The sequence below is a fragment of the Onychostruthus taczanowskii genome, unplaced genomic scaffold (assembly GCF_017590055.1).
Source record: "Onychostruthus taczanowskii isolate IOZ18803 unplaced genomic scaffold, ASM1759005v1 scaffold156, whole genome shotgun sequence".
NCBI lineage: Eukaryota > Metazoa > Chordata > Aves > Passeriformes > Passeridae > Onychostruthus > Onychostruthus taczanowskii.
The window spans coordinates 19,353-34,713 of record NW_024498751.1 but is presented as its reverse complement, the minus strand read 5'-3'; the positions used below and the strand labels follow the sequence as shown (position 1 = coordinate 34,713).

The window sequence follows — 15,361 nt, the reverse complement described above, 5'->3', positions numbered from 1 at the left end:
CTAACAGGTTGGATTATTTAGTCCAGAATAATAAATATTACTTTGATCTTTCTCTGGATCTAACTTGCTTTTTCACATCTTTCTTCTCTTTGTCTTTGTTCTGTCATTGTAAAACACCAAGTGATCTGGTTTACAACTTTTGGAAGATGGGTTTGGTTTTGTTTTTTGGTGGTGTTTTTTTGTTGTTGTTGTTGGTTTGGGGGTTTTTTGGGTGGTTTTTTTTTTTGGTTTTTTTTTTTTTGTTTGTTTTTGGTTGGTTGGTTGGAGGTTTTTTTGCTGCTTTGTGTTATATACATTCCTAGCAGGTTTCTTCAGGACTTTAATTTGCACCAGGGTTTCTGGTGACCTCTTCACAGAGAATTTGGGAGTCACGTTCTAGTCTGTATGTTGTGTTTGCTCACTGTTTTTGATGATAAAGAGTTCTATTTTGGGGTAGCATTATAAATTGAAGTGTAGGACTTTGGATTGCAGTGCTTTTAGTATTTGTGTCTTAAAGAAGACTTTGAGCAGTATTTGGCTCGTTTTTATTTTTGTTTTAAAGCTGATATCCTAAAGATAGGCTAATATGCCTGTTTGCCTCTGAAAATTGTACTGAGCAAGCAACCTATTTCAGCAAAGGCCAATAGAAAAATGGACAGATAAACACCTCCCATTAGCTGTTAAAGTACTTATACAATTTTGTTAATTCCCCTAAACAGTGAAAAATAATTTTAACTGCTGACCATAACACTTCTTAAATGAGGTATTGTACTTAAATAAACAAACTGCAAACTGTGGTTCAAATTTAGATGTTGGTGGTGTTATCCAAGCATTAGAAGGAATTGAGCTATAACTGAGTTTTCAGTCACAGATTATTCCCCAATCCCCATTGGAGCTGCAGGGACAGGGCATGTCTTTGGACCCACTTAGCAAATATTAAAAGTTCCACAAAAATGTTCTGCAACCTCAAAAGAATAGAGAAGTAACACATCACTGAACTGTATTTGGATGTTGAATGGTGTTTTGTGGTTTCTTTGACCTTAGAAGAGAATGGCTTTTTGTTTGTAACCTGTAAGTTTTCTTATTACTGAGTGTGAGCTTTCTTCTAAACTTGCTTCAGTGTTTCAAATTCTGAAACAGGCTGACCTTGTGTGATAAACATTTGCAAGGAGTGGTTGCAGCACAGGGTAATTTCTGACCTTGAAATTTAATTCTGAATATTTGTTAAAATTTAAGGCATTGAAATTTGTTTCAATGACTTTCAGTAATAACCCTTTTAAAAATGCAGATATTTTTCTTTTCTTTTGAGCTTTGGGATTGTTTTGTTTATTAGAAGCAGAATTAGGACATTGAAGTAAACATAAATACAGATTGTACTTAGATACAAATAGATAAATACCAGATTACTTGGCTGTCTATATTTACAGTACAAAATAACAGTACAAAAATAACAACTGGTGTAACTCACATTCCTGGATTGAGAGCTTTAAACTACATTTCATCACTTTTACCTTGCTTGAACATGTTACTAAGAGCCTACCTCAATCCAGTCACTGAAAATAAGTGGATGTTTAAATTTTAACCCTATTACAGCATGTTAAATTCATGGATTAAATATGGTAAATTGGAAATATTACTTATTTGTATAATGTCACCAGAGAAGTATTCTTCCTTCTTGGAGCTTCCTGCCGGCTTTAACCTTTTTTGTGTGGGGTGGGGGTCATAGCTCCAGTTAAATCAGTCCTAGACATGCCAATGCTGGCTACATAATCAGTCTTTGTTCGCTTCATAGTGACTAAAATCTCTGTTTTGGCAGGTGTACTATTAACTCAGAGCTGATAAGTCAGCCCTCCCTTTCAGAAATGTAGGAGTAAATGCTTCATTGCTGTGGTTCATTATAGGACAAGTTAACCCTTGGAACTGGTTATATTTTAGTTCTAAATGTTCAGGAAGTTTTGTGATTTTCTTTTCTATTAGGATTAGATGCCACTGTTCTTCCTGAAGTTAATTACTTTTATTGCCTCTTGTATTATGTAGAAAGAAAAAATATTGTACTTTTTAACTCATTGTTTAATGTTACACTACTGAGGCAAACAATCAGCTTTCCCTTCATTTTCTCCTCAAGAGAAGGACAGGACAGCACTGTCAAGTTTGCAGAGTTGTCATTTCAAAGCGTTTTCACTTTGCTGTTCTTGAAAATGCATTTAAATGTATTAAAAAGAAAAAGTGGAGTCAAAAAATGTCTGGTTTTTTTTTTTTTTTGCTTTGGGAGGTAACAGGTCGTTTGGCTTTTTTATTTTTCATCAAAACAGCAAGACTCTTTCAAATACTCTTCATAAAAGAAACAAACAACCTAAAAATCCTTTATAAAGTGTAACCTATTAAGATTTCTCATAGAAATTGTGTTAACAGGGTTTCATGTTAACTGATGAGATTCTAACAGAACTCAATGACTAAACCTGACTAAGTATCTATAACCAGAATTTGTAGTCATAGCAGTTGGCATCTTCAAAAGGATCCGGGAGTTTTTTTTGGTTTTGGTTTATTTAATGGGTTTTTTCCAATAGTAGATTTTGTCAAAGGTGATTTTATAATGGAAAGAAACGTAGCAAAGCTGGATCCTATCTTTAAATCTCTGACTAAAACTGGATGTAATAGGGTTGACCTGTTTCTGTTGCTTGATTTCCCACTTGTTGCAACAGGTGCCACATGGCTTTCTCAGGCTGCATGAGGAGGCTTCCCCACCCACCTCCAGGCAGCTTCTCCCCACTCCCACCTGTCAGCAGAATCTGCACATCTCAGTCTCTGCCTGTGTGGTCAGTAGGTCAGGTTAAAACTTTGGAGAGATTCAGCAGGAAATTACTCTAAGCTGATTTATTTGCAGGCTTCATTTTCTGTTGAGCTATCTGGCTGGTTGAATCTCCCAAGACTACCCAGCTGCTAGACTTAGTCTTGGGGGGGAAAAGCTGTAGAGGGTGAGGTGCTATAAATGAAGAGGAGGTTAAGGTAAGTATTTCAGTGGCAGCAGGCTCTTACTGTCTTGTTTGTGATATCAGACTACACTTCAGCTTTGCTAGTAAGTCACCTTTAAAAGTAGAATGCCTTTTTAATTTTTTAAGTATGTATCTATGTATTTCTATTAAACTTTATTTTATTTTGATGTGACTCTTTTTTGTATTAAATATTCTAATTTCAACACAAGATAAGTCGCAAAAAATAAAGCAACAAGGAAGTTCGTAACTGTGGAGTGTAATGTGTTATGATCAGGAAAAGTATGCCAACTATGTAAATACTTCCGTGTACTCAGAAGCTGTGTATTTTTCTGATTAGCTTGAAATATCAAACTGCATCGAGTCATGTTCTACTGACTTCAAAAAAATAACTATAAATCCAAGCCAAGTTTGAATGAAATATTCATAGCTTCAAAATGAAATATTGCAAAAGTGATTTGATTAATGATAGATAACTTAAATTGTTAGTTCTGAAAGAAAGTAACATCTGTCAGCTCTTGCCCCTGGATGGCATTTGTGAGATTATAAAGTTCATCTGCATTGCCTGTTAAATTTTGTATGTTGTATGACATATGTTAATTTAGGGAATGGCCAGGTCTTAAATTTGGGTCAGGCAGGAAATTAATGTTTTCTCCAGGTTTCTCCTGGAGGAAACTGTACTTGATATATTATATATTGACGAAGACTTTTTTATACAGTTTGAACGTAATAGCTTTAGTTTGCCTTATATTTTGGGGTTTTTTTAAGACTAAGATCAAGTTCCTTAAAAAAAAAAATCACTTCCATAACAAAGGTGGTGTACTTTAAGGAATGGATTCACAGCCACTTTATTCTGCTGCGTTTGAAACTAGAACATTATCTTAGGAATTCACCACCTAACTGTTATCCTTCTCGTCTGCCTCCGTTTTGGTCACTGGGTTTTTTTGTTTCTATTTTTGGGGTTTTTTTTCTTCAGATTTGCCTTTTAAAAATAGCAAGCGAAGAAGGTAATTTCTGCTTGAAATAAGTGAGGAAGTTTCTGGTAGAACACAACTGAGTGTTTTGAGTTTTAAAGCTAAGTTTCAGTATTGACTGATTTCCATGTAATTGTGAAATTATGGAGGAATTACTTTAATGAGGTTGTTTTTTCTTAAATTTAGTTTTGAAATAGGAGAGTTAGGTTTAATATTTTATTAAAGACAACTTGAGAATGTTTGTTTGGTGTCCAGTCTGCTTTTGACTTTTTGCTGATGAAGTATCCAAATCCTACATTTTTCAGAATTTACTGCTGATCTAGTGTTTAAATTATGATTCTTTGAATGTCTAATTATAAATGCTTGTTACCTCTAGTACTTCCTCTTACAGCACAATAGAAATTTGTTTTGCGTTACAGACCTATCTGAAGAGCAATTGAAGCACAAATGGCATGCAGTAAAGTAACTTGCAGCATCTGTAGTCTGTGCCAATAACTTGTTAAAACTGCTTCTTTCTCTCAAGTTTCCATTTGTCCAAAGTTGCTTTAATGATAGTTATTAAACAAGTGGAGGGGAAGCAAAAACTGGTGACGCAAGGTGTGTTGGAGCTCTTGAAATCTCTTGTCCCTTTTCCTCTCTTTCCTTCTCCCTCCATTTTCTCCAGAAGGCAATGACTCCTAATCATTCTCATCCTTTGGTGCTTTTCTTTTGCCACATATCCTACTGTGGGCTGTGCTTTTCTTATGAGGTTGATGTGTATTTGTCAATTCATGATGTCAAGGACTTTTTGTCAAGTCTTGTCTTGTTTTGGCTTTCCAACTGGGAACACTTTGTTCAGGATTTTTTTTTTTTAAGCATATGTTGGGTCCTTTGAGGTACAGTTTTTGGGTTGTTGGTTGTTTTGTTTTTTTTTTAAGCTGGACATTTTTAAAGAAATGCATTCAAGAACAAGCTGCTCCTTTCAGTTAAATGTGAAAATTAAGAACTGGTTATATGCCTGCTGTAAAGAGACATAGATAATAGAGGAGCAGTACAGTACCATAGAATAAACAAGTCTCCTGCATATGTAATCAGATTTAAAGAATAAAATTTCCTTGCTGATGGTGACCTCTGAACTTAATCCAGTGAGACAATCACAATCTGACAGATACTAGCTACAGAGATAGCAGAACCCATCCTGTGAGCCCATGGGAGAAAAGGAAGGTATTTAAGGAGTGGTACTGCATGGACAAAAGTATCATCTTTTTTATAAACAGAAGAGTTTCTGATCAGTTAATGTTTTCACTGAAATATTTAATTTGTGATTTGCACACCTAATTTTTTTCACCATGGTGAAAATCTACAGTTTAAAACCTAGATATGGCTTCTGTAAGCAATGTTGAAATTTTAATTTCCAATTACAATTGGAGCCAAATAACAGTTCCAAATGATGGAGGTGGGTCTCTTAATATGGGCAAGGTATTGTCTTTCATTAATTGAATATGCAACATTTATTAAGGTTTTTTTCTGCCTGTTAGTCCCCAGATAAAGATGCAGGGTCACCCTACTGGTTTTGTTGCATGTTGATTTAGTGAACTAATAGGAACCAGATTTGCTTGCAAACAGTTGGAGAGGGAACTGACTGGGTGCAGGGGGAACAGAGACAGTATCTGCATTGTCTGGACAATCTCTATTTGCAAGTAGAGTTGTACAGCATAACAGCTTTTTTTCCTTTATAGTGTTCTCTCAGAATGACTTTATCAATGGTGGTAAATGTGGTGGATATGTAGGATTCTTACCTATAATCATAGTAACTTAAATAGCTATGGTATTAAATAGCTTATATTTGAAAAACCCATTATAGTAATCTCTTTAGCTAACTGCAGATAAAGTAGCAAGAAATGGTTGGTAGCAATTTACTAACTTGGGAAAATAAGGTTGCTTAATGTTTTATTTTTAGTACTAACAAAATAGGTAATATAAAGGGGGTATAATAGAAAGTACAAAGATGATAGGAGGGGTATGGACTTCAGTATTTCAGGATGATTCTTTGTTAAGTATTCAAAGGTAGTTTGAATTCAGTACATTTAAACTATTGAAAAGGTGTTCCATGCTTTGCCTTGGCTTCTCTCAGAGTACCTTTTCTACTTAACTATTTTATATGTATGGTAACTGAAAAAAGTCACCTGAAAACACTGGAATGCATTGTTTATGCAGCAAAACTGACTTTAACTATATGAAGTCTTTGGATTTAAAAAAAACCCAAAAACTCAAGTGTTGTCTTAAATGGGAACTTCGGCTAGATAAGGTTAGAGAAATACAGTCTGTATGTACTTAGAAACAAAAAGAAAACTAACACCGTAGGAACTAACCTGCATTAAAAGGGTAGCATTTAAGAGCTTAGGTCTAGGTATAGGTTTCCTAGATGTCCTGCCTAAAAGGTCTGTCCAGGCCTCCCTCAGACTTGCTGTAAATACTGTTTTTTAAATTATATTAATTTCAACACATAAAAAGGAGAGAAGCTCAGGCAGGAATGTAAGCTTTTTATTTAGAATTATGATTTAAACAAAGTGCTTGCAATTTAAATTAATACTTCTGGTTTTTAGCTTAGTCTTGAAAGTAGCACTGGGGGTGTCATTCTGTACCTGAGTTTGGTAGATGTGCATCCCCAGAATCTGGTTTGTCTAAATGTGCTCTGTGCTATTATTTCTGGCTTATGAGTCTGTATGTAGGCTCTTGCTTATTTTTTTCTTTTCCCCAGTAAAATTTCAACCGAAGCTCAAAAGAACAGATAATGCAGTACTTGTTCAATTCTGGCTAGACTTGGTCTGCTACTTTATGTATATCTCAGCTTTTGCTCACCTCAAAAAGAGTTTTACTGCTTATGTGGAGAGTTTAGAGATGGGACTGATGGAATGAGAATGATGCAGGAAAAAGAGTGTCAACTGGGAACATTTGAGGGGGGATTTTCCTGGGTCCCATGCCTCCTTTTCAAGCAGAATTTCTGTGCTTTTCTAGACTAAGAACACCTTGTATGGAAACAATAGTGGTGTGGCAAAGAATTGTTGCTTGGTCTGTTCTGATTAGAGACTCGGGACAGACATGGGAAGTACTGGCTGGCTCCATGGCAAAGTGTTAGATTTTGGTTTCTGAAAGTGCAAAACGTCTTACCTGCATACTGTTACACCATTAAATACTTGCATTGTGCGGTAAGATCATTAGAAAAATATTTCAGTTGTAGCAATGATAGTACAGAAAGCAAGAAAGATTAATGGCAGTACTATTTCAGGGACCATTAGGTTTAACAGGAATGTGTGTTGGATCTTGCAACTTTTTTGAGGAGTGAACTCTGCTTTACACTGCAGAGGAGGTCCGAAACAGGGATAGGAGAAAAGAGGCAATAAAATTCCCTACCCTGGTAACTCCACATCTAGAAATGAGTTTAATTAGAAAGTGTACCTGTAAGATGGACTAGCCAGAGCACCTAGGAAAATATTTTCTCTGGTGCTAAGAGCACCAGTGCTGTAGGTCTGCATTCTGTTGTTAGGTACAGGTAACTTCTGTTCGCATAACTTCTCTAAACCTTTGTTTAGCCTAGCAAAAAGAACAAATTCTTCTGATTTTATCTATAGCTAAAAGACATTACTAGATCCTAACTATTCTGTTTTATATCTGCTTCAGTTCCTGTTGTTGGTCAGGCATGTGCAGGTTTAGTCGTTCGGTGTTTCATATGAGCTATTATGCTTTGTAAAATTCTATAGATACCTCCCTGTTTCTACTGAGCTAAGCCTTCTTTAGTGACTTTTGGAATTGAATTAACTACTTGCACAGCTACATGTAGCTTGCTAGTTTTCCGTTAGCTGGAACAGCCAGGCATTTCTTCTTCCTTCATCTCTTCCTTATAGCTGTAGATGTTACAATTGATCTTATGCAAACTTGCATATTTTTTTAGTATGATGGTCTGTTCTTTCTTAGAGTGGGCACTACCTTCTGACTTTGCTGCACAGGGAGGTAGTGGAGTCACCATCTATGCAAATGTTCCAGAAATGAATGGATGTGGTACTTAATGCTATGGTTTAGTTGATATGGTGCTGTTTGGTCAAAGGTTGGGACTTGGTGATCTTGGACATTTTTTCCAACCTTTATGATTCTAAGTATCTTATCTACCACTTTTAATACCAGTTTACTGCATAGCATTTTATTTTTCTCTCTGACTTACCTGGCTTTTATCTTTAACTTGTTGATTTATATTTCAGGAATTATTGAAAATAACATATCTTTGTTACCCTGCTGTAAATGTTTCTGAGCATGTGCTGTCTCATATATTCAAGGAGTGCCTATTATATGTCACCCAAGCCTTTGCTCTGTGATGTTAATAAATTTCCTTTCCCCTTGATCTCATTGCTGAAAGGCAGTGTCACAAGAGAGATGTAATAACTCAGAATTTAGTTGAAAATGGTGTTGCTGGTAGAAATCATATCTAATCATATCATAATCTTAGATTACTTGGTCTTTTTTTTATTTCTGGCTGGAATGTTTGGGTGGGGATCCATGGTAGAGTTTTGCATTTGGACCAAACTTAATCTCCTTTGATTTTGAATCATTCAGGAATATAGTATCTGGTTTTGTTTATGTAAAAATGAATAAGGTGTTAGATAAATATCCTTATCCTATGTCCTACTTACATGTAAATAAGTAAGCACATAGGATTTTCCTGCATTTCTGTATACCTAATCTAATCTGAGGGTGTTGGTGGGTTTTGTTTTCAAATAGTCTTTGCACATATAAATATTTTGGGCTGTGCTTGCCAGGAGCAAAGCTAGAATGTAAGTATGAACTTCATTCTTCGTGGAAAATAAACAGGCTGAAAAATATTGAAGTAAACCCAAAAGTGTTAAACTGGCTCTTGCCCAACTTAACATTGCACATATATTGGAGCCAGAATAGACAAAGGTTTGGAAAAGGAAACAAGGAGGATGCTGAATTACCAGGGCAAACTGGTGATCATAAAATAGCTTCTCCCAGGTTAGCAGCCAGCAAGGGCCAGGAAGCTGTGGAAGAGGCAGAAGGATGCTATAGTAAAGGTTGCTAGGCTACTCCAAGGTAAGCTCTTACAGAGTGCTACTCAGCTATGCTGAGCATTTTTACTGCCCAGCTGCTAAGCAATGTGTGTGTGGTATTGTTTGCCTGGCTACCAGCCGGAAAGGGAAGTTTGAACTGCTAAGAAATGTTGTCCATTTGTAGGATGAAACTTGGTCACATGCCAGTTGTTACCTTTTGCAAGACTGACTGTTTTTGGTTTCGGTCACATTGACTGACAAGGAATGTCAGGAATTCTGCTGAACATGTTTGAAATGGAACAGCAAACAATAGGTCTTTGATTCAAGTATAAAAGTATAAAAACTTCCATGAATTCAACCTGTTCTGGTGGTTCTCATTGGTGAACTCTTGGTTTGTCTCTGCCATTTTGGCCTTCATTTCTTTTGCTCTGTTAAGAAGCTTACTAAAAATGGAATGTGGGTTCTTTTCCTTTTATCTGGATTTGATGTAATTTTTGAAATATTTGTAAGAGTTAATCTCTACCAGTAAGAATTATTTCTTTCAATTGCAAGTGAGAGGTCATCTGTTTTTCTTCTGTAAGGAAGGGTAGGTCTTCCTCTGCTTTTTTGTTAATTGGTTTCCTGTACTGTGTTTCGCTCTACATACAGGTAGAAACCACACATTTATGCTTCTTACATGTAATTTAATTTTTGGTCTTTATCCCAGGAGATGATTTTAACAGAAAGTTAAAACTGACAGTTGCTCTCTCAAACAGTGACAGAGGAACTGAACGTGGAATTTCAATTATGGTGTGTTAAAATGATTCCTTTCTATCCGTTGTCTCCGTCTTTGTGAGTTCTAACACAATTACCCAGTTCTTGTAACACTGTTTCCTGAAGAGGTGCTACAACTCTGCCAATAATGTTGTCTCATGAACCACTCAGACACTGTAGGATGCAACAGCAAAGAAAGGATAACTTACTCTTTATTCATGAAGGTCTGGTGTGTATAATATAAAAGGGACTGGACCAAGTCCAGTGGCCTGTTGCCAGCTGGGGACTCCTAAGGCAAACTAATTTCCCTGGCATATAGTTTCCAAACTTTGTTCTGATTTGTGGCCCAGGGATTTCATGCAAATAAACTAACTTTTTTGATATAAATTCCCTATATAAAGTTGACTTCTGTGAATTTGTGGAGATGCTTTTTAAATCTATGTTAAATTATAATATTCACATACCATGCCAAGAATTCCAAAGTTCAGAATCTTGTTGCAAAGTTCGCCTATGTGTTGTATGAACAACTGACACGTGTTTGATTCTCATCTGCTAGTTTTACCCAGTGGTGTCCATTTCTTGTAGTGAGAAACTTTGAACAATTATTACCTCTAGTTTTCTTCATTAACATTGTTACATAGATTTTTGTTTGTAAATGTTTCTTTTCCTAGGGGAATGCTAGGAAAAGACTTATTGTCTATTAACCATTCCTTGTAGCTGTGGTTTTGTTGTTTTGAGTACCCTGCTTGTGTCCTTCCCCTTGCCTCTTTCCGTTGTTACAGGCTTTCAGAGATGAGTAGGGGCCAAATTCAATTGCAAAAAATACTATTGCAAAAATTGCAATAATATTTTCTCAGCACTAAAAGTATACAATTATCTGTGCAATACAAGTTGTATGTGAAATTAATAACAGAAATGTATTTTTTTATTGCCACTGCATTAATTTACGAACTCAATCTTTTGCAGTTTTATTGCTAGAGAAGATGGAGCATGATGACATTTGTAATAAAACTCTGAAGATTACAGACTTTGGTCTGGCTAGAGAGTGGCACAGAACAACTAAAATGAGTGCAGCAGGAACTTATGCATGGATGGCTCCAGAAGTTATCAAGTCCTCCATGTTTTCTAAAGGAAGTGATATTTGGAGGTAAGAAGTTTTTCTGCTGAAGACCATGTTCAGTGGAACTGTGTTGAGATTTTTTTTTTTGTGGTTTGCTAGGTTATTGCCTCAATATATGGCTAGTTTAGCTCTTCTAAGAAATAAACACATTTTAAAGTATCTGATTCAGTTGTTATACCTTTCATTATCCATTGCTTACAAACTGGGGGAGGAAGAGGGAAAACAAAGAATTTTTTTTTTTAAAACAAGCCCTCATGAAGAGAAGCTGTTAAAATATTTGTTGGTGAATATACCCAAGTGTTTCTCTGGAGTCTTAATATAAATAACTGTATGCTCTTGATACATTAATGTATGATTGATCTCATTTTGCTAGGTTTATTTTATATTTGATGTCTGAAAACTCTCAATCTGCTTAAAAATGGGAGCAACCAATTATTGCCTTATATGATAAATAATAAGGTGCAAACCAGAACTTTGCCAAGTGTTAACTTGAATTAATGCTGTTTTTAGGAATCTGGAATGTGGTTGTGTGTAAAAGTTAATACTAGGTTGAAGCTTCTACACTTACAGAGATTTTGCTTCCAGTAGCTGGATTAAGTAGAGTGTATTTAGCACAAATTTGTTTTAACTTGCTCTCTAATTTTAAACATGGGAAATGCCGTGTGTTAAATTTGTGAATTTCTTGTTTAAGATGTTATTGTGGATAATAGAAATAATATGGCTCTCACTACTGGTGCTATTTTTGAGTGGTGTAGTATGGGATACATGTAGTGTAGAAAGGTAATTTAAACTTTAGTTATGGTTTGTGAGTGTAGAAAAGCTGTGATTGCACAATAGGCTCTAAAAGCTGCTGTGCCCCACCTTGAAAAGTCTGCATTTCCTTTCTTTTTGATATGTTTGCTCTGAAGGGTCCAAGATAGCTATTTGGGGAAGGAGGGGAGGACTTTAATCTATTTTCTTCTGCTGCTTTATGTGTGTTCTGGATTGTATAATTCTTAAATAGGGTCCTATTTTGCTTAAATGCATGATATTCTACAGCATGAAGTAATACTTTTGGTATTCTCGTGATGGTTCTGTATCTGCACTGCTGTTTTGTGACTCTCATTTGTCTTGTCTCTGGAACCAATTCTATTTGCATTAGTCTCAGTTGATGCCCAGTTGGGAAGCATCTTTGGCCTCATACTTTTTTTTTTCCATTCTTTCTTACTTTTTTCTTAATTTTTTTTTCTTTTGCGGGATGGAGGTTGGGTGTAGGCGTTTCCCTAATCAGCTGTATTCCATGCTTAATTACAGGTCCTGTCCAGTCTTGTTGCTGTGATTTTAGGTATCTGAGGGGGTATGCTTTGGTGCAATTATTTTATATTCTGCTGCAACATTAGTTTACATTTTTGGAACCTACAGTATTTCTCTTCTTCGCCTTCTCTTCTGCACGCCTCTCTTGTAAAAATGTAAGTATTTAGTTCAATGATGGAAGTCTAACAGGAGAGGTTTTTAAGTAGAAAGGCTGTGTTTTGCAGTATAGTTCAGACCTTCTTAGCTTCTAAACATTTTCTGCTCACTGCACCTTGATCTATTCTGTTGCTTATCTTTATTCTTTCTTTAAAAGAAAAGCAAATAAAGAATATCCTGGTTACGGGAGTGGTTTTTGTTTTAAAAAGCCTTCAGGTTACCAATTTAAGTATATGGGTCTCTGTAAGACAAGAACACAGTGTGTTTCAGCAAATTTCTAAACCTCAGTTACACATACTTAGTGCTGAGGCTCTGAATGAAATCTGCCGAACTCTTATTAGGGAAAAAAAGAGCAATTGAGGCTGCTCAAGTTGAGGCAACTCACACTTCCAGCTTGTCTTCCAGAATCTGCCAGTGCTCAGAAATGTTGTGGGAGTATTTTCAAGCAGAGCCTTCCAGGCTGTATGTTCTCAGGTGTCATCCTAGGTAGCAAAACTAGTGCTTTCCAGGCTCTGCACGTGTATCCTTTTGCTTTCCAGACCAGAGCTTCAACTACTGTATTTATTTTACTCTGGCACATGCTTCCAAATTCCCAAACAATAATTCTACTCTTCCATCCCTACCCTTCCATGAATCATCACACATTTCTGAGTGGTGTGTCAGGTTTTGTGTGGAGCCTGAAAGTGCAAATATGCCCACAAATTTCCAAGTGCTGATGGTGTGCTTCAGCAATGGTCTTTAGAGTAATGTGTGTCCTGGTTCTACAAGCCCTTGTCAAAGCCAGGAAGCATCTACTGTACAGCAGAATTAGCAGTTGCTTTTGCCTGGAACATTTGTATAAATTTGAAGTGATTCATGTGGCAGTGTTTAGAAACCTCTGCTCTAGAGCATGGATTGTAGAGTAAAATAATCTTCGAGAACCTTACCTTCAGATTTTCACCTCCTAAAATATGTAAAATCAGCAAGTTTTCACTGGAGTGAGATATAGTAAGGCTTAAATCACATTTGATTGAAGGAAAAATAATTTTAATAATGAAAATACTTAACATATTTTGGAGGTGTATTCATTTTTGTGGTTTAAAAATATGTATTTCAATTACATGGTTGTGGCTTTGCCTTTTGCTGGTGATGGAAAGGGACGTGGTTTTTGCTCTTTTAAAAAAAGCTGTTTCTTAGAAGCTCAGGCTGTAAGTATAAGACAATTGTATGTGAGCTGCTGAAATTTAATACACTAAGCAGCTACTTGTGTAGCTGAAAGAGTTAACAAGTAGCTGTTTTCCTAGATAATGGCAGATTAGTACCTCCCTAGTAGTAGTTAAAAACTACTATGCTGAAGTAGTTAAAAACTCCAGTGTATCAAGACCATAATGTCTTTAGGCTTCTTCCTTGCAGTTTTCCCCCCGTAGTGCTGGCTCTTGGTACTTGGCATTAAGGCTGCCTTTTCATTAAAAGGCTGTTACCGTGTTGGCCTGTTTAAAACTTTGCAACCACCTTCTTGGCGCTATTGAGAGCTTTTTAAGATTAAAGGCTTGAATTGTATATGTAACTAAAGCTAATAGTGTGACAAACTTTTTATAAAGGGTGACTTCTTTTTAGTTAAATTTAATGTTTTGCTTGTCTTCAGAGTTCATGCTGAAATACGTATGGAATAGTCTGAACAAGGGAATTACTTGAATTTAGAACAGTCAGTACTTGCTGACAGATTTTTTTTTTAATGCTTTCTCCAAAGACACAAATGAGCTGTAGTTCACGAGAATTCCACCATCAGGTATAAAATGTGTATGTACCACAGGAAGTGTTGCATTATTGTCAGAATACGACTGTTTTAAAACAAACTGAAATTCATTTTTTTAACCTTCTTTGAATATACAAATGCAGAAATTAGACCAGAAAAATTGGGAGGAAATTATTAAGAAGCTCAAGACTTTTAAAATTCCTTTTTCTTCTGGCTGCAGGTGCAGACTGTTTTCTTCAGCTTTTGATGAAGTGTTAGCACTGTAAATTCATTAGTTTTAAGATTTTACGAGATGCAAAAGTTCTCAGACAAATAGACCATAGATAACAAAGTACTGCTGATATTTGTGCTGATATTGTGTCGTTTTCTGTTTCATTATTTATTAAGGTGATGTTGTAAGGTGTTGTGTAATGCTGACTGACTTCTCATTAAGCAGGCAGTGATAGAAAACTTTAACTGGTGTGTGTTCTTCTCCCTGTAGCATCTGACACCTCCCCTTGAGGTGTCATTTCTAGTCCTAAGGAGTGTATAGCCCTCACTTCCCAGTGCAGAATGCTTTTCTTCTCATGTTGGAGAGTTCAGTCTAGACCTGCAAAACTTGCAGGTGGTTTCTTTGCACACTTGGAGAGAAGGGGCAAGAGCAGTAGTTTGTATTGTTTTTTCCTTTGCCTGCTCATTTTACTACTCAAAAGCAGTAATAGGTTGTCCTTTGTTTTACAGGTAGTGGTTCCTTGGTAGGAAGAGAAATGGAGCGGGCATGGGCAATTAAGGGAGGAACAAAAACCAAATCCAGTCATAAAGTCCACTTTAGGCTAACATTCTGAAAGGAGTAATTTCCACTTCCACAAAAATGACTGTGAAAGCTGTCCATTTCAGTGGTGGTAGAATAGGAGCTCTAGAGCCACAGCAGCCACTGTGCTGTCCCTGCCCTTTGTAGGGGCTTAAGTAATTTGAGCAAGCTGAACATTGAGCATACAGAACTAAAGAAGGCAAAAGCAACACCTGGCTCTTCTTTGAGTGGAAAGCATTGCAGAAGTTCTTATGGTTATTGTCACTGTAATAGGAATTCCCATGATTCTTGATTTCTGTACCTGACACTGAGAAAAGGTCTCTTCATGCCACCACCTTTTGCTGAAAACAATGTTGTTTTGTTTGGATTTTGTGGATGGGATTTTTTCTAGTATGGAGGAATTCCATGTGTGTGCATGAAATAATTTCTCAATCTTGTTGCATCTTCAGTGGGAAGTGATAAGTTCCCTGGCCTTCGTATACACACAATGGGATTAGAAATTCAAACTTCCAGATAAAGATGGGAGTTTTCT

The 15,361-nt window shown here is 36.3% G+C and overlaps 1 protein-coding gene across 1 annotated transcript in view; it reads left to right on the top strand.

The window, feature by feature from the left end:
* Window positions 1–15,361, top strand: part of MAP3K21 (mitogen-activated protein kinase kinase kinase 21) — a 40,640-nt gene that overhangs the window by 7,164 nt on the left and 18,115 nt on the right. The window contains exon 2 of the mRNA XM_041399142.1: window positions 10,702–10,882. Coding sequence (XP_041255076.1) covers window positions 10,702–10,882 — 181 coding nt within the window. The remainder of the gene's footprint in view (window positions 1–10,701; window positions 10,883–15,361) is intronic.